This window comes from Sus scrofa, chromosome 1 (assembly GCF_054392235.1).
Source record: "Sus scrofa isolate SSC_HxYL_T2T_F1_AM1 chromosome 1, Sscrofa_HxYL_maternal_Yorkshire_Landrace_v2.0, whole genome shotgun sequence".
In the NCBI taxonomy this organism is placed as follows: domain Eukaryota; kingdom Metazoa; phylum Chordata; class Mammalia; order Artiodactyla; family Suidae; genus Sus; species Sus scrofa.
In genome coordinates this window covers 239,856,687-239,875,941 of record NC_139383.1, presented here as the reverse complement: position 1 = coordinate 239,875,941, position 19,255 = coordinate 239,856,687, and the positions used below count along the sequence as shown (strand labels likewise).

General features: G+C 36.1%; 1 protein-coding gene across 4 annotated transcripts in view; it reads right to left on the bottom strand.

Annotated features, from left to right (window-relative positions):
* PCSK5 (proprotein convertase subtilisin/kexin type 5) overlaps positions 1-19,255 on the bottom strand; it is a 454,731-nt gene that overhangs the window by 280,947 nt on the left and 154,529 nt on the right. For all 4 annotated transcript variants that reach the window (XM_021064998.2, XM_021065005.2, XM_084988113.1 and 1 more), the window contains exons 6-7: positions 5,429-5,517; positions 1,716-1,888 (exon numbers count right to left, since the gene is read on the bottom strand). In XM_021064998.2, the coding sequence (XP_020920657.2) occupies positions 1,716-1,888; positions 5,429-5,517 (262 nt within the window). The remainder of the gene's footprint in view (positions 1-1,715; positions 1,889-5,428; positions 5,518-19,255) is intronic.

Genomic DNA, 19,255 nt, shown 5'->3' with positions numbered 1-19,255 from the left:
TCAGAATAACTAGGAGACAGCTTAGCTCAGTCTTCTGATTAAAACCCTAGCACCACTCCCACAAAGATGGGAGAATCATAATTATTTTTACTCCAGCTGCAACATTACATTAATCAACTACACACATTCCACTGCTTCAAATCTTGGCTGAATTTATAACGACCCTATGGTTAGCATAACTTGCAGTAAATGAAATTAAATTCAACAAATATGTACCAAGCACTCGCTAGAATTCAACACACTTTATGGGTTTTACAAAGCCCAAAAAGGTGTGTACAGTACAACTTCTGCTCTCCAGAAACTTATATTTACTAAGGAAGATATATGCAAAATTAATTCTAATATAGAGCACAACGTACTAAAGACTACACAGACCACCACTAAGAATACAAACTATAGGGAAAACAGGGTGGGAATTACATACACTTAATTCCAGTTTGGGCAGTGAGAAGGTTTTTGGGAAGAGAGAACAGTTTAGCTGAGGTCTGATGGTCAAATACGATTTGTCTGTAGAGTTGTAGGTCATGGGAGAGTGACAGGACCACATACTGCTGAGAAAGTATGTAGCCTTTATTTTTTTATTTACTTTAAATAAGACACAATTTTTTTTTTCCTTTCTAGGGCTGTGCTTGCCACATATAGAAATCCCTGGGCTAGGGGTTGAATGGGAGCTGCAACTGCAACTGCAGCTGCAAGCCTGCACCACAGCCACAGCAATGCCAGTTTTGAGCCGTATATGCAACCTATGCCACGGCCTGAGGCAGTGCGGGGGTCCTTAACCCACTGATCAAGGCCAGGGAACAAACCCAAATCCTCATGGGTAGTATGTCCGGTTCTTAACTCGCTGAGCCACAATGGGAACTTTTAAATAAGATAGGGTTTCTTAAGATCTGTAATTTGAAACAGGTATTTTCTTACATCAGATTATACAGTCAGTTTCGAGGGGAGGAGTGGTCAGAGAATTTTTTAGTGAAATCACGAAAAATGATAAGTTAAGCTGCCTGGTTAAGGAATGGGGGAAGAACATAAAAATAATATTGTCCTGGGTGGTTCCTGTTGTGGTGCAGTAGAAATGAATCTGACTGGAATCCATGAAGATGTGGGTTCGATCCCTGGCCTCGCTTAGTGGGTAGGGGATTCAGTGTTGCTGTGAGCTATGATGTAGGTTGCAGATGCAGCTCGGATCCCGTGTTGCTATGGCTGTGGCATAGGCCAGCAGTGTAGCTCTGATTGGCCCCCTAGCCTGGGAACTTCTGTATGCCACAGGTGCGGCCCTAAAAAAAAAAAAAAAAAAAAAAATTGTCTTGGGACAGAGGTGAAGCTAGGGAAGGGACTACTCTAGAGAGATGCCCAGAAGAATGATGTTGGATGATCTAGCAACACCAACCATGGGGTTTCAGAAACTCTGAAGAGTTTTGAGAATTTATTCCTTCAAACTGAAGATTAGCATACTGATGAATATTAATAATGTTAACATTCATATTAATGAATTTCCGTTGAACAAATCTAGCATCCAAATATACTTCTGTTCTCGTCAGAGCCCTTAATCATAGAACAGATACAACACACAATCCACACAGTCTCCTTTCTGTTAACCTGTCTAGAGCTCCATCCATCTCTCTAGCCTGGGGAACTGGAAACCTACCCAGAGATGGCTTCATATGAGAATCATCACCAATTGACACAGTTGGTGCTAAAGTACTTTAAAAACCTACCATTCTAACGCCATTTTCGAAGGCTTGCCGGGTGAGGGGAGCTGGCCCGTCCACAGTCTTGCCATCATCATCTGGGCCCCAGCTCGCGCTGTAAATGTGCACGTGCTGGGGATTGAAGCTAACCGACTTTGCTTCAACCATGTCCGTGACATCTCCATCCAGCATCCGAACCCCTTCAAGATAGAAAAGGGACGTAACTCAATTAGAAGCTTCATTATACCACATCCAAACAGACGTATTTCAATTGTAGCATTTTTTAAAGGAAAGAATAACCTGTAAGTCAACACTTAAGTGAGCATTTCTTTTCCTCAGAAAATACAGCGCAAGACTTTTCTGAAGCTTTCGTGGGGGTAAAGAAGTCTCATTGCATGTAAAAGAACAAAACTTCTTTAAAATTTCTTCAATCCATTGTTCTCTTTTCCTAAATTTCCACATTCTCTCCCTTCTCTTTATCCCTGTCTTAGGAGAGTACTTGACTAAGAAAGCATCAAGCAATCTATCTTCCCTAAATTCCTCTTCAATTGATAACGTGTGCTCATAATTTGTATAAAACACTCCAACCTCAGCAGTCTTACACAATTTGAAAAGCTGCCAAGTGAGAATGGTCCAATTTCCTCCATATTTAATATTATCTCCTAATCTGTAAGACTGATGTGAAATTAATATAGTACTTCTTTGCCAAGTTATTTATATGCCAAATAATAAATGAGAATGCCCCCCTGTGCATGTAACACACTGAAAAATTCTCAAAGGGTTTTGAAAATGCTTAGTCATTAATCTTCATGTAAGTATTCCCACCAGACAGATAGGAATTTATTATTAACCTTAATTTGCAAAAACAGACACTAAGATACTAAAAAATAAATTATATGTCAAACATAATTTTGGAGACTCACAATAACAACAAAACATCTAATTGTTAAGCAAACATTTTGTTCCTTCAGCTGAAGCTAAGCACCGTCACTGAAAAACATTGCATTATTTTAAAATTATATCTTTACAGCCCAAGTTTACTCCTTAGGGAAACCTTGTTATCTAACAGGTCTTCAAGTCTTTATTGGTTACCAATAAATAAGGATTAAATAACAGAAATCCTACAACAGGCAGTTTTAGATTCTATGAGATTTGAAGTGGGAATTCTGGCAGAATATGAAAATGTTCTTAAAGGAATTATATCCTCTTTGTGCTTTAAAAAATGCTTATCTTTTAACTATAAAACCTACAAACAGAAAAACAAAGAATAGCAATAAATACTTATAGCCAATACTCAACAACTGTTAACATTTTGCCATATTTTCTTCATCTAAAATATAATTAGGCTAAACCATTTAAAATTACATGACAGATATGACATCCTATCCTTTGTTATTTTTTCCCAAAAATAATGTAAATATACACCCAGTCAACATTAAATTTCCCCAGAGGATCCCTAAAAAATAAAGAATCCTTGCTATATCCTTGAATGTCCTTTCTTCTAGATGTGTATATTTTTAAAGAAGATGTATATAAACAGGTGATATGGAGAACTTGTTTTGAACAAGTCCCTGTAAAAATTTCAGAATGGAAACCATAACTTGGAAGCCTTGTCAGCAGCTTATTTTATGGAATGAAAATACCCAGCAGATCATTCAGCAACTACTGGTTTGCTTTGATTTGACATGAATATTCAAAACTCATATGTATGGTTTTTATGCTAAATGAAGATTAACTACTTCATATTCTTATTCTGTATTCAAGAGTGTAAAAGAGAACTATTTTACCACTACAGGGAGGTCTGAAATAAACAATAGACTATATGATTGCACAAAATAATCTAAGTAGTATGTCTAAACACAGGCGTGTCTACATAACACCTGAATTCATGTATTCCATAATGAAATATATGTGAAGTCCATGAACAAAAATGCTTGATAATATCATATTTAGAGGGGAATGTTAATTTTCTGACCAAAAATTGATGAAAAAGCATTTTGGGAGTTCCCATCCTGACTCAGCGGAAATGACTCTGCCTGGTATCCATGAGGAAGCAGATTTGATTCCTGGCCTTGCTCAGTGGGTTAAAGATCCAGTGCTGCTATGAGCTGTAGTTTAGGTTGCACGCAGATGTGGCTCAGATCCGGCATTGGATCCGGCATTGGATCCGGCATTGCAGCTCCAATTCGACCCCTAGCCTAGGAACCTCTGTATGCTGTGGGTATAGCCCTAAAAAAGACAAAAAAAAAAAAAAAATTCTGTTCTCTCAAGTAGAAAGATCAAAAAAGTAATTTTTTTTTTTTTTTCATTTAACTAACTGCAAGCCTCCATGCCTTGGTCTGAGGGGTTGATTTTATAATTGAAAATATTCTTGTTTTAGGATGACATAACATTTTTCAGTCAATGTTCAGTCTTCATTGTTTTTAGAGGTTTTATTCAGCTTGGTTAGCAGTTTAGCTGTGATGTTCACAAATTCATCTCTTCATTCTCCCAAGGTCACAAGTTTTGGGTTAGTATGGAAGAGGAACGTGGAAACCCAAATGTGTGTCTGTGTAGGTGAGCTGCACAGCAAGGAGCAGCTCAATGGGCAGCCAGGGTTGTCATCTGATCATCTTGAGAACACCAGGGGCCTCTGCACCCTCAAGATTCTTAGAAGGAAGTCTGCTTCCATTCCAGAAGTCCTCTATGAACCTTCCCCTTGACACAAGCAGATGCTCTCAGCATACAGCTAGTTACTGATTAACAAGCTGCTATACTCTAAGAATCCCAGATGAAATAAAGGAAAAAAAGAGGTCAAGTTCACTGACAACTGATCCACAATAGAACCTCAGAAAACCTTTTCTTAGCACCCTATTATACACCCAAATTATTTCATGTTACATCTACATTTACCCTAGACAGGGCTATCATTTCCATTTTTCAGATCCAACTCTGTTTACCATTTGGCTATAAATAGTATACTGGAAACAAGGATGTCAGCCTGTTTCCAGGAACTTCACTTTAGAATACCCTTTAGCAGATGCCAAGGGGAACATCTTCAAAGCCAATAGGATGTACATCATCTCTTACAATGTTTCCTTTCCATTTGTGTGTGGCTGTGGGACCAGTCTATACTAACAAAGATAACTATAAATGGCAAAGTTAAGAGTTTGCTCCTATTGATATCTGAATTTAGACTGCTTTGGATGGGTCACTGTAGTAAGTATATCTGAGTTTGTGCATGCATGTGGTGGATATCTGTATCTTGGAATTATTAATGGTGCAATATTACTATACTCTGTGATTACAAAGGGAGATTTTACTATTTATATTTTAAATTGCGATTAAAGGGGACTTTTCTGTAGAGCCTAAGGAAAAGAAAAACTTTTTTTCTGCTTTGACAGAATTACAAAATGCTTCTTTTCATTGAGATATTATGGCCTTGTGTTTATATGATTAATTCTTTCTGACCCAGGTTCCAATCGTATAGTTCAGCAGAGACGCTAATGATGCCATCTTCACTATTGGCAAAAGCTCCCCTTTCACTCCTGTTTAAAAAAAGAAATGTCTGTGTTTGCAACACTTTGAGGGGGTTGGTTCAAAAGTTTTTGACTATGTTAACAACACAGGTGAACATGGTCATTTGCTCTCAGCAGTAGTTAAACACTCTTATGCAAACATATGCCTGTCTTTAGTGCAAAGGGTTCTGAAAACTGGTTAGCATGAGAGCTCTTGGCTCCACACAAGTTTGTTTCCCATACCTCCAATCCTGGCGTTGAAAGCAATGCCAACTGTGCAATGAGAGTTGTTTGCTGCGGCAGCCACTTCTCCAGCACAGCGGGTCCCATGCCTGCAAGGAGAACACACACACTTTCTAAAGGAAGACACCTCATTCTTCCCAACTCAGCATGTCCTTGCCACTGCTCAGACTTCAAAGTGGCAAAGAATGTAGCACACTGTGGGTGTTTCTGGAACTTCCGATCCAAGTGGCACTTAGTCTGTCCATGGCAAACTGTTAGCAGTTAATTGTATTCTGTTTTGGATTATGTTCTTGTATGTTTATATGTTCTGACATTTTGAAATTAATCAATTTTACTTTTTATATTTAAATCCAAAATTAATTTGAGGTAGCTGCAAATTTACACCAATAGTGGTGAAAATTAAATGTACTGCAAAAATCGTATCGTATTCAAAGTTTGCCAATTTTAGAGTTACAGTTTAGAATTAAATCCTGAATAAGTTGTAATTCAAAGAATTTTTTCTTGTTTTTGTTTTGGAGGTAGTTGGCCACGACAGGGCATGAAGAAAGAAGTTCCAGGGCTAGGGATCAAACCTGTAACACAGTAGGGACCTAAGTCACAGCAGGGACATTCTTATATGTCTATTATTGATAACTTGCTTTCCCAACTGGGAAATCTCCTTAAAGGCTAAAAACAAATTGTATGTTTATTTGTATTCCTGAACTTTCACAATCCAGTGTGTTTAACCACCAGCCAGGAATGGATAATGGGCACTGGAAATGTGGCTAGAGTGGCCATACCTTAATTTTGTAATTTTTATTTAATTTTAATTAAATTTTAAAATATTCAATTATTAGAGAATTTAAGAAATGTGGGTATGAGAATATAAATCTAGGATCTCCAATGAAAATTTATCATCTCAAATAGGATTGCTAGAAATACACACTGGATTGCAAAGATCTTTAAAAAGAACATATATTCTTTCAAAGGACATGAAATAGCACATTACTAATTGTTTTATGTATCAATTACATGTCAAAATATTTCATTTGTTTGTTTTCACATTTTTACTGCTTCTTTTAAGCAGTGGTTGCCAGAAAAGTACACAATTTCTTTGAAAGACAGTCCCTATTATTTCTCACCACCATAATGTTCTTTGATCAGAAAAATCTTTTTGCTGAAAGGACTTCTAAGATCTTATAAAAGGTGGGCAAAGAAGTGTCAAGTGCAATGGATGATTTCTTTAGAAACAATAGCCTAACACAAAGAGAGCTGTTAAGAATTCTCAGGTAGAGCTGAGCCAGGACAAAAATGACTAACAGCCTGCCCTAGATACAGGATGGGGACAGGCCAACAATTGCCTTCTATTTCTTTTTGCTAATGAAGTCCAAAGTCCACCTCCCTTCTCTATGAGATGAAGGTATTTAGAAAGCTCTGAGATGTAAAAAGAGCTGTTACAACAACCAAAACAGTGATTAAAACTCTGGCCCCCTAAGTTCTTTGTTAGTACTTTTTATTTTACAGCACATTTGACACACTCATCAAGGGATATAAATACCATCAGTGCAACTATAAACAAGTTGCTGCTCACAACTGAGGGGTACACACCAGTTTACACAAAAGAGTTATACCTTGCTTTTTCCACTTAGTAACGTCATGCATATCTTTCTATGTAAATATACTGAATCTATATTAATATTTCTATAATTATAATTATAGAAACATTTAACTATATCTTTATTAATACCATTTACACAGTTACTATTATTTTATATAATCTTTTAAAAGGTGTAAGTATGTATTTATACATATACAAATGGCACAGACATATACACATATGCCCATATACAGGTGTGAGTATACACACATGAACCACAATCCTTTTATTCCTGGAATTTTTTTTTTTTTTGCTTTTTAGGGCCCCACCCATGGCATATGGATAGTCCCAGGCTAGGGGTCAAATCAGAGCTACAGCTGCCAGCCTACACCACAGCCACAGCAACTTGGGATACATGTCATGTCTGTTACCCACACCACAGCTCACAGAAACACTGGATCCCCAACCCACTAATCGAGGCCAGGGATTAACCCACATCCTCAGGGATACTAGTCAGAATCATTACCGCTGTGCCACAATGGAAACTCCTATATCTGGAAATTTTACCCACTTCTTTACTAGTATTAATGAAACTACAAGGAATAGTTTTGTATGTATATAGTTTTATACAGGCTGGGACAAATTTCTAGAAGTGGAATTCGAGATCAAAATGTACAGAATATATTGTCAAATTATCAGCTAGGATGAAAGTAGTATAAGAACCTCAAAGACAGTAAAAGAATGATAAATATTATTACAAAACACCAGAAAAAGAAAGGCCATAAGCCGAGCTGAATGATAATATAAAGAATGGAGTAAATATCTGGATAAAAACCCTGTGTACATAAACCCCTATCTAAAAATTTTTCAATCTTTTTCATTATTGCAAAGCTGACATGAAAAATATTATCTCGTTGTTTCCCTCTTTATCTCTTTTGATTACACTTGATGTTGTACATCTTTTCAAGTATTTATTAGCTATTTCTAGTTTTCGCTTTGTGGATAACCTTTTCATGACCTTTGCCCAAACTTCTTATTGCCTTTCCATCATATCTGATGCAAGTATGTTTCCAGATGTTTTATTTGTAACATAACAATCTTATTTATGGCTATCATACACAGTATTTAATTTTGTACTTATAATTATCTTGCCCTTCTGATATTTGGTTATACCACTTTAATCATAAACAAAATGATCTCTTTTTGAAAGAAAAACCGTTTCTTTCGTAAACCCCAAGCTAAACTACTAATTTTCCCCTGAACATAGCAATTATTTACTATGATTCCTCATTAGTGTCTTATTGCATATTATTTCACGGTGCAGGTTATTTTATTCAAATGCCAAATTCCCTTTATGAGTCAAATGTCAAATTCCATTAAAAATGTTCTTATACTTCAGTATTATTAATGCAAGATCCACTGGATCATAAGGACATGGGTTTGTAATTCAGCTCTAGTTTATTCTTTGGCCCATGGTTTATTAAGAAGTATGATTTAAAATTTTCAAATGTAAGCAGGAATTATGTTTTTACATCAATCAATAACTTCATTACCTTATGATAAAAGAATATAATTTTATGCAGCAATTATTTGCATTTTGTGACTCACAAAATAGCCGAGAATGTGATCAACTTTATATGCATATACTCCAAATATCCATTATCTCAAGCTTATGTTGTGGGTTTGTTAATGTTCTTTGCAGTTCCATTGATTTTTATTTTATTTAGGATAGAATTATCAGATTTTTCTTGTAAAACAGTTTATATATTAACACTTTCTTGCAATAAAAATTAAAGGTATCTGCTTAATATTTAAATTATAACACCATGTGATCCTTTTACATTGAAATATTCCGTTTGTATTTATTATGTCTCATAAATAGAATGCAGTTATTTTTTGAAGCTAGGATATCTTTGTCTTTAACTCAAGAGTTAGTCCATTTGCAGTGGCTGCATCTATTCATGGATTCATGTTCATTTCTTATACTAGTTTTGATATTATGTATTCTATTATTCAGTGATTATTCTAGATATTTGATCATAGATACCTAGGATCATAAAGCCTAAACTTATTAACTTTTTTCCAAAACAACATATAGACTTTAGACTGTTTTAACCTTAAGTACCCACCTTTCAACATGACTTCCCCATAATCATAGTTATACTTTGGAGTTTCTAACTCTAGAAATCTCCCATTGTTGTTACTACTTTAAGCAATCAATGTTTGTTTAGATTTACAAAGTTTTTCTTTATTTTTGTGGCTTCTATTTCCTTTTAGGATCAATCATTTCTTTCTGAAGAACATTCTATAATGGTACTCATCAGAGAGGCTTTTGGTAGCCTCAGAAAATGACTTTATTTAACTTTATTTTACTCTTGTTCTTAAAAACTAATTTCACTGAACAGAGAATTCTAGACTAACAGCACTTCCAAGAAGCTATTCCACTGTTTTTTAATTTCCATTGTTTCTGGTGAGGAATCAGCCATCTGGCAATCTACTTCTCTGTGGATGTTTTTCATGTCTTCTTTGTCTTTTCTATTCTGCAGGGTCATTAAGATATTATATATATTAAAAAACCTTTCTTGGAATTCCCAAACCTGTAGTTTAATGTTCAAATTGTCAGACGTATCAAGACTTAAAAGATTTTAAACTTTAAAAGCTAGTAGCTTTAAAAACTGCTTTTACATCATTCTACGGTTCTTCCTATCAGAAACCTAATTAAACATACATTAAACTTTTTTACACTATCTTTAATTGCACCTTCAGGCTCCTCATATCCTTCACTGTCTTGGCTGTGTTCTATGTAACTTGCTCAGTCCTACGTTTCACGTATCTGATCTTTAACCATGACTACTCTGTTATTTAATCCATTCACTCCATTACTCTATTCAGTTATATATTTTATTTCTTTGAAGCTCTTTTTCAAATCCATTTGGTTAATTTGGACAATTTTCCTTAAAAATACTTTTTAATATTTATTTCTTGATATATATGAATTATAGCTAATAATTCTAAATAGGTGAATTTAATTCTACTATTTGTTTTTCCTACTCCCTTGTTTTCTGGTGCTGTTTCCCCATGTGGTTGGTGAATTGTCCCACTTAGAATATCATGTTGTTTAGGTTGTTTAGGTCTTTATTAATGCTTTGCGAATAGTATGAAAAACACATTCTTTTAAAAGAGAATTTAAATTTGCTTCTACCACGTAATCTTGGGCTACACCAAATAGGACCTGTTCAACCATAATTTAAAAGCATACAAGTAATATGATTATGGGTGCAAATTCCTCAAGAGTAGTTAGTTTTTCTTAACAGTTACTGTTGATTTATCCTTTTTTTTTTTTTTTTTTTTTTTTTTTTTTTTTTTTTTTTTTTTTTTTTGCTTTTTTGCTTTTTAGGGCCAAATGCACAGGCTAAGGGGTCGAATCAGAGCTACAGCTGCAGCTGCCAGCCACAGCCACAGCCACAGCAATGTGGGATCTGAGCCATGGATGTGACGTACACAGCAAGTCATGGCAACACCAGATCCTTAACACACTGAGTGAGGCCAGAGATAGAACCTGCATCCTCATGGATACTAGTTGAGCTGGTTACCCCTGAGCCACAATGGTAACACCTATTTACCCAGGGTGAGAAAGTTAAATACATATACTGTCTCTCTGCGTAGATTTCCTTTTTCTATAGTTATTGTACTGAGGATGGTACTTCATAAGTCCTCTTTAATGTAGAAAGCTTTCTCTCACCCCTTTGGAAAAGGCTTTGTCTTTTATCCGTGGACTTTTTAAAATCTAGGTTCTGGCTGGCTGGTATTGGTTGCTTACCTTGGGAAATGCGTAGAGTCCACCTACTGCCCATATAGATTATAGTTTTCTCAGAGAAATACTCTTGGTGTCCATTAGCTTAATAATGCATTGAAAAGTTCTTTAATATGCCCAAGTCTTAGATACACTGTAGTAGGAGAGATTCAATCTAATATCTATTCACCATAAAAAAATGGAAGAAATAATTTGGTTCTGTATTTCTAAAGTGCAGTAAAGCCCTGCACACATTATGTGCTTCAACAATGTACAGTGAAAGATCTGAAGTAAACAACAGAGTGACTATTTTCCTTATAAAAATACTTCTGTAAAGATTTCTGTACAGGGCTGTACATCGTGATATGTGGACTATTTTGGGGAGTCAGGGAAGTCATACTCTACTGCTAACACATATATTTTGAATATCAGTGAAATCATATATTGCAGCATACTGTAATTGAGGGTTCAGATTGCTAACTCAACTACATTTGAACAGCCCACTCTTCAGATGACAATGATCATTATTCCAAGTAAAGTACTAGTCATCTTTTTTATTTTTATATCGTACTTGGACTTTGTTTTGACATGGATTTAAAATAGATCATAGAACAATAGATATCATCATGACCTATTCAAGTGAACATGTTTCAATTTCTTCCCTCTCCCAAAGAACAAAGGGTGGTCAGCAAAAATATATTTATAATGTCAGTAAATATTAAAGTCACAAAACAGACAAAAGCTGTTTTTCAGATCTGTTTTTCTTTACAGATGACAGAGTATGAGCATTTAAAATGTTTTCAGCATAAAAAGAAACTTTTAGTAAATTTTAGTCCAGAAAACAACTCACTCATTAGATAACGCTCCAACCCACATGCACCTAAATAAGATCTTTATTAGCCAAGTCCCATGTAATATCCCTTGGAAAATGAGTCACCTATTTAGCTTTCTTACATATGTTTGCAATATTATTAAGACACACATTTTCTAAGACGTCTAGAAAATAACTCAATGACAGAAATTATAAGGGTAGATAAACCAATGGCTAAAAATAAACTGGACATCATCTAAAATAAAGTACACGTAGACAAACTACGAGTTAAAAATGCATCACTTTGCTGACTCTCTTAGGGATATTGCTGCCAAGGTTCGAGTAAGTGTAAAATGTTTATTATATAATTTTATGCGGATTAATCATTTTGGCTCTTAAAGAGAGTGTTGATTTAAAAATCAAGTCTGCCTTTGTTCTAATGCTCTTTTTTTTTTTTTTTTTTCAACTCAAGGGAAAAAGATTTCTCATTTGCTAAAATCCCTATTCCCAACAATAAAGCACTGTAATTATAGGTCTTAGGAAGTTTTACCTTTGCTATATGATTGAAAAGATGGAAAATCAGATCAGAGAGTGCCTGTTTCTATAATACTGTGAACTCACACAAGTTAGGTGAAGTGAGTTTAGGATATAAATTGGTGGAGGCCATTACATCTTGCTAGGTAGAAAAATACTGCCTTTACTCCTTTGTTTGCTTTCTTCCAACCCTCTAGTTACACTGCATTGCATAGTGTTTTTGTTCATATGAATCAATGAGGATGGAAATATTACCTCATTTGAGGTTGACCATGGATCTGAAGATGTAGACAAGCTCAGTAACAAACCAGAGATGCTAGGATACATGCAAGAGGTCTCCCATTACAACTACTACTACATTGCTTGAAAGTCAAAATTATACTTGTATGGAATCAAGCAATGGTAAACTGGAAAAGAACTATTTCCTACTGCATCTCTTTCTTGGAACAAACATCTTCAGATGTTCCTGGATTCTGTCAGCCCTCACCTGACTGTATCTATTCCCTTTGTCATGGGGTATGCCCATTCTCCTTGGCTTGTTTTGATTTTGTTTAAATCTGAGTGAAGATCTTCCATTTGAGTCTGCTCCAAGAGTCCCCTTAGAAAGGGAGAGGAGAGCAAGAAATAGAGATGGTGTGAGGTGTTCTCTGATATTTCACTAAGAACTGCTGTTTCTGACTGCTCAGTTTGTTCTTGATAAAGTTACCACTTTATGTTTACATCACACCCTCCACTTCTCAAAGTATGTTAACCTCACCTGAATCTCACTTCAACCCCCTGTGAAGTAAGCGAAACAGACATGACACCTCTCATTCTACAAATGAGAAAATTTAGTTAGTCAGAGAGTGATTGAAAGGTATAAACTGTGACAGGACAAAGACTAGACCTGGGTTTTGGGGGCTTTATCACTCTTCACTCTTCCAGTGAGACTCACAGGGGCCCATATTCCTAAGTCGTTAAATGATGGCCAAAATTTCATTACTTCTTTGCCTGCTACTTGATACTTATAAGATAGAGAGGCAACTTTATTTCTTCATTACAACCAATGACAACATACTTCTTAATATATTTTGTAGAATCTCCATTATAAATTATTCAACTTGAGTTGTAAGGATGAAATGCTGGGAATCTTAAAAACAAAAACATGAGAAGAATGGAAAATAGGTGAAAATGTATTATAACCCTGACTTCAGCAAAAATCTTAAGATACATATTAGGAGAAAAAAATAGTACTTTTTTTTTGCCACACCTGCAGCATGCAGAAGTTCCTGATCTAGGGATCGAACCCAAGCCACAGCAGTGACAACGTCAGATCCTTAACCAACTGTGCCACCAGGGAATTCCATTTTTTTTTGTTTTGTTTTGTTTTGTTTTGTTTTGTTTGCTTTCTTTAGGGCCGAATCCACAGCATACAGAGGTTCCCAGGCTAGGGGTCAAATCAGGGCTACAGCTGCTGGCCTACACCACAGCCACAGCAACACAGGATCAAAGCCACATCTGCAACCTATATCATAGCTCACTGCAAAGCAGGATCCTTAACCCACTGAGCAAGGCCAGGGATCAAACCCACAACCTCATAGTTACTGGTCAGATTCGTTTCCACTGTGCCACAAAGGGAACTCGGATTCAATTTTAATAAGAAAACAAAATCACACACTACTTTGTGGTGATTAGTTTTTTTGACACAATTAAAATAATAGCTTCTGATCTGACTATAATTATACACAGTCCCTGAAATTTTTTATTATATGAATATGAAATTTTTTATTATACTACAATGAAATTTGAGAAAACTCATTCAAAATAATTGCTATGGATTGAATGTTTCTCTGCACCCCATCCCCCATTCACACATGGAAACCCTAATCCCAATGTGACCATATTTGGAGAAAAAGCCTTGGGGAGACAACAGGTCACCAGACTGGTGCTGTCATGATGGGATAGGCGCCCTTATAAAGAGAGACACAAGCTCGATTCTCTTCTCTCTCTTCACCAAGTACAAGGGAGCCAACTCCAAGCCTAAACCAAATCTGCCAGTACCTTGATAATGGACTTCACAGCCTCCACAACTATGAAAAATAAATGTTGGGTAAGCCACCCAGGCTATAGTATTCTGTGAGAACAGCATGAACTAATACAATGACAAATAAAGAGATACATAAGATGATATTGACAGACCCTTTGATAGCCTAATATTGAAAGATGAACTTAAACTTTGACAGTTTTTATTCTTATCAATACACATTGTCTATCCTCTTTTTGGACCTCAGGAACAATACCAGGAATAACATGAACAATATTTAAAGATATTAATAAAAGTTAGCATTTATCTTTTTTTCCATTTTATATTCTTGAGGAATGATAAATGGGAAAAAGACAGTCTCCTTAGCAAGTGGTGCTGGGAAAAAGAGACAGCTGCATGAAAGTCAATGAAAATAGAACAAACCCTCACACCATGCACAAAAATAAATGGCTCAAAGATTTAAACACAAGCTCAAAATGGCTTAAAGATTTAAACGTAAAACAAGACGCCATAAAACCCCTTGAAAAGTACATGGGCAAAACATTCTCTGACAATAACCAAACAAGTGTTTTCTTAGGTCAGTTTCCCAAAGCAATAGAATTAAAAACGAAAATACACATATGGGACCTAATCAAACTGAAAGTTTTCAAATAGGAAAAGAAAGAAACAAAAAATGAAGACAACCTATGAAATGAGAGAAAATAGTTTCAAATGATGCAGCTGACAAGGGCTTAATCTCCAAAATGTACAAATAACTAATACAACTCAACAGCAAAAAACCCAAATAACCCAATTGAAAAACAGGGAGAAGACCTAAATAGACATTTATCCAATGAAGACATATGGATGGCCACAAGCACATGAAAAAATGCTCAACATCTCTAACTATTAGAGAAATGAAAATTAAAACTACAATGAGGTACCACATCACACTGGTCAGAATGGCTCTTAATAATAAGTCTTCAAATAACAAATGCTGGAGCGAGTGTAAAGAAAAGGGAACCCTCCTACACTGCTGGTGGGAATGTAAATTTGTACAACCACTACGGAAAACAGTATGGAGGTACCTCAGAAGACTAAATATAAAACTAACATATGATCCAGCAATCACATATCTGGGCATATATCTGGACAAAACTTTCATTGAAAAACATACATGCACCCATATGTTCACTGCAGCATTATTCACAAGAACCAAGACATGGAAACAACCTAAATGTCCATACAGATGGATGGATTAAGATGTGGTACATATATACACAGTGGAATACTACTCAGACATAAAAAAGAACAAAATAATGCCATTTGCAGCAACACAGATTAAACTAGAGATTCTTATACTAAGTGAAATAAGTCAGAAATAGAAAAACAAATACATTAGGATATCACTTATATGAAGAAGCTAAAATATGGCACAGATGAATCTATCTGCAGAACAGAAATAAAATCATGGACATAGAGAACAGACTTATAGTTGACAAGGGGGATGAGGGAAGGAGTGGAATGGACTGGGAATCTGGGGTTAATAGATACAATCTATTGTATTTGGAGTGGATAAGCATTGAGTTCCTACTGTATACCACAGGGAACTATGTCCAATCACTTGTGATGGAACGTGATGGAAGATAACATGAGAAAAAGAATGTACATGTATGTATAATTGGGTCATGTTTCTGTATAGCAGAAATTGACAGGACATTGTAAATCAACTATAACAAAAATTTTTTTTTAAAGCTAGCATCCATCAAATGCACCGAAGTATAGCAGCTAGGTTGCAGGCAAGGAAATAAAATGAAAAATATACTTTAGAGTAAGAAGTATTAATGGGTCACAACTAAGCATTAGCATCAGATATGTCATTCAAATGACTAGTAAATATTTTAAGAATTTTTCTTTTGGAATATTTCTTTTGGAGGGTTTAAAGTATTGTTAGTTTGACACACTTATGTATACATACACACTAGTTCAAGTAAATACTGGTGAAATCTGAATAAAGTGTATAAATTGCATTAACATCAATTCCCTGGTTATGATATCTTACTGTAATGATATAAACTGTTACTATTCAGGGAACTTAGGTAAAGGACTTCTATTTTTGAAACTCTGTGAGTTTATAAAAAAAAGTTTAAAAAATCATTGTTGTTATGAAGAATTCATACAGTTATTTGTAATACTGGTTGTAATTCAAGAACTCAGAACACAGGGAGCACCCATTGTGGCTCAGTGGTAACAAACCCAACAAGCATCCATGAGGACATAGGTTCAATCCCTAGCCTCGCTCAGTGGGTTAAGGATCAGTGTTGCTGTGAGCTGGGATGTAGGTCACGAACATGGCTCAGATCCCACGTTGCTGTGGCTGTGGTATAGGCTGGTATAGTTGTGGCTCTGATTTGACCCCTATCCAGGGAACTTCCATATGCCATGGGGGTGGCCCTAAAAAGACAAAAAAAGTTAGAACAAAAAATACTGACAATAAAATAAATAAGTGGTCAATAAACTGCTTTAGAAATATTTCTTCACTTCTGAATGGAGCTGGAGGAATCAGGCTCCCTGACTCCAGACTATACTACAAAGCTACAGTCACCAAAACTGTATGGTACTGGCACAGAGACAGAAATATAGATCAGTGGAACAAGATAGAAAGCCCAGAATTAAACCCACGCACTAATCTATGACAAAGGAGGCATGAATATATAATGCAGAAAAGAAAGCCCCTTCAATAAGTAGTGCTGGGAAAACTGGACAGCCACGTGTAAAAGAATGAAATTAGGGAGTTCCCATCATGGCCTAGTGGTTAGTGAATCTGACTAGGAACCAAGAGGTTTTGGGTTTGATCCCTGACCTTGCTCAGTGGGTTAAGGATCCGGTGTTGCCGGGAGCTGTGGTGTAGGTCACAGATGCGGCTCAGATCCTGCATTGCTGTGGCTGTGGCATAGGCCGGCAGCTACAGCTCCAATTAGACCCCTAGCCTGGGAACTTCCATATGCTGTGGGTGAGGGCCTAAAAAGGAAAAAAAGGCCCCCCCCCCCAAAAAAAAGGAATGAAATTAGAGCACTTCCTAACACCATACACAAAAATAAATTCAAACTGGATTAAAGACCTAAATGTAAGACCTGATACTATAAAACTCTTAGAGGAAAACATAGGCCAAACACTCTCGGACATAAATCACAGCAACTCAGATCCACCTCCTAGAGTAATGACAATAAGAACAAAAATAAACAAATGGGACTTAATTAAACTTAAAAGTTTCTGCACAGCGAAGGAAATCATAAACAAAACGAAAAGACAACCCACGGAACGTGAGAAAATATTTGCAAATGAATCAACTGATGAGGGATTAATCTCCAAAATTTATAAACACCTTCCACAGCTCAAAAGCAAAAAAATGAACAACCCCATCAAAAAGTGGGCAGAAGATCTAAACGGACAATTCTCCAAAGAAGACATACAGATGGCCAAAAAACACATGAAAACATGTTCAACATCACATATTATTAGAGAAATGCAAATCAAAACCACTATGAGGTACCACCTTACACCAGCCAGAATAGTCATCATCAAAAAGTCTACAAACAGTAAGTGCTGGAGAGGGTGTGGAGAAAAAGGAACCTCTATTGCACTGTTGGTGGGAATGTAAATTGGTACAACCACTGTGGAAAACAGTATGGAGATTCCTCAGAACACTAAAAATAGAATTACCATTTGATCCAGCAGTCCCATTCCTGGGCATCTATCCAGAGAAAACCATGACTAGAAAAATGTACTCCAGTGTTCATTGTAGCACTATATACAGTAGCCAAGACATGGGATCAACCTAAATGCCCATCTACGGAGGAGTGGATCAAGAAGATGTGGTATGTATACACAATGGAATATTACTCAAGTCATTAAAAGGAAAGAAATAATGACATTTGCAGCAACATGGATGGACCTAGGAATTATCACAAATGAAGCCATTCAGACAGTGAGACATCAACATCAAATGCTATCACTTACATGTAGAATCTAAAAAAAGGACACAATGAACTTCTTTGCAGAACAGATACTGACTCACAGACTTTGAAAAACTTATGGTTTCCAAAGGAGACAGGTTGGGGTGTGGGGGGATGTACTGAGGATTTGGGATGGAAATGCTATAAAATTTGGTTGTGATGGTCACTGTACAACTATAAATGTACTAAAATTCATTGAGTAATATATAAAATAAATAAAATTTTAAAAAAAGAAGTGTTTCCTCACCTCTGCCATTTTCCCTCTTCATTAGCCTCCCCAGTCTAGGAAAATACCTTATTCATTGTTAACTATGCTACCCACATCTAAAGCAAAGAATAAATTCTTGGTTTATCAGAAAACCTAGGTCTTTTACCTCACAATAATGTTGCATGGAATGATGAAGTACATAAAACCCATGGCAGATTAACAGACACACACAGCTGTATATAACAGACATAACCAATAAGGACCTACTATATAGCACAAGGAACTGTACTCAGTATCTTGTAATAATGTATGAGGGAAAAAAATCTGAAAAAGTATATAATTATTTTTTAGATATACAATATATATAAAACTGATTCACGCTGCTGTACACCTGAAGCTAAACATTATACATCAACTATATTTCAATTAAAAAACACCTCACAGCAGGCAGGTATGGACGGGTGTACTTATAGTCCTGACCAAGTTAGGAACCAGCTTCTTATCTTATGGATCAACATAATGTCAAGGCACTAGGTATGAGAGATCCCTTTGATGAAATATACTAATCATGACGATGAAAGAAGCCCTTTTTCTTGGCTCCCTGGTTAACAATCTAAATTTCCTCATCATGTTTTTGGCCTTTTTTTGGGGGGGGGGGTGCTGCACCCATTACATATGGAAATTTCTAGACCAGGGATTTATTCCAAGCATCAGCTGAGACCAACACATTTTAACCCAATACACCGGGTTGGGGAATCAAACCCATGGTTCCACAGTGAGCCAAACCACTGCAGTCAGATGCATAAACCACTGTGCCACAGCAGAAACTCCCTTTTGGCTCTTCTTTCCATGTGTCGATTAGTTTTCTATGTGTTATTTGAGCTTAT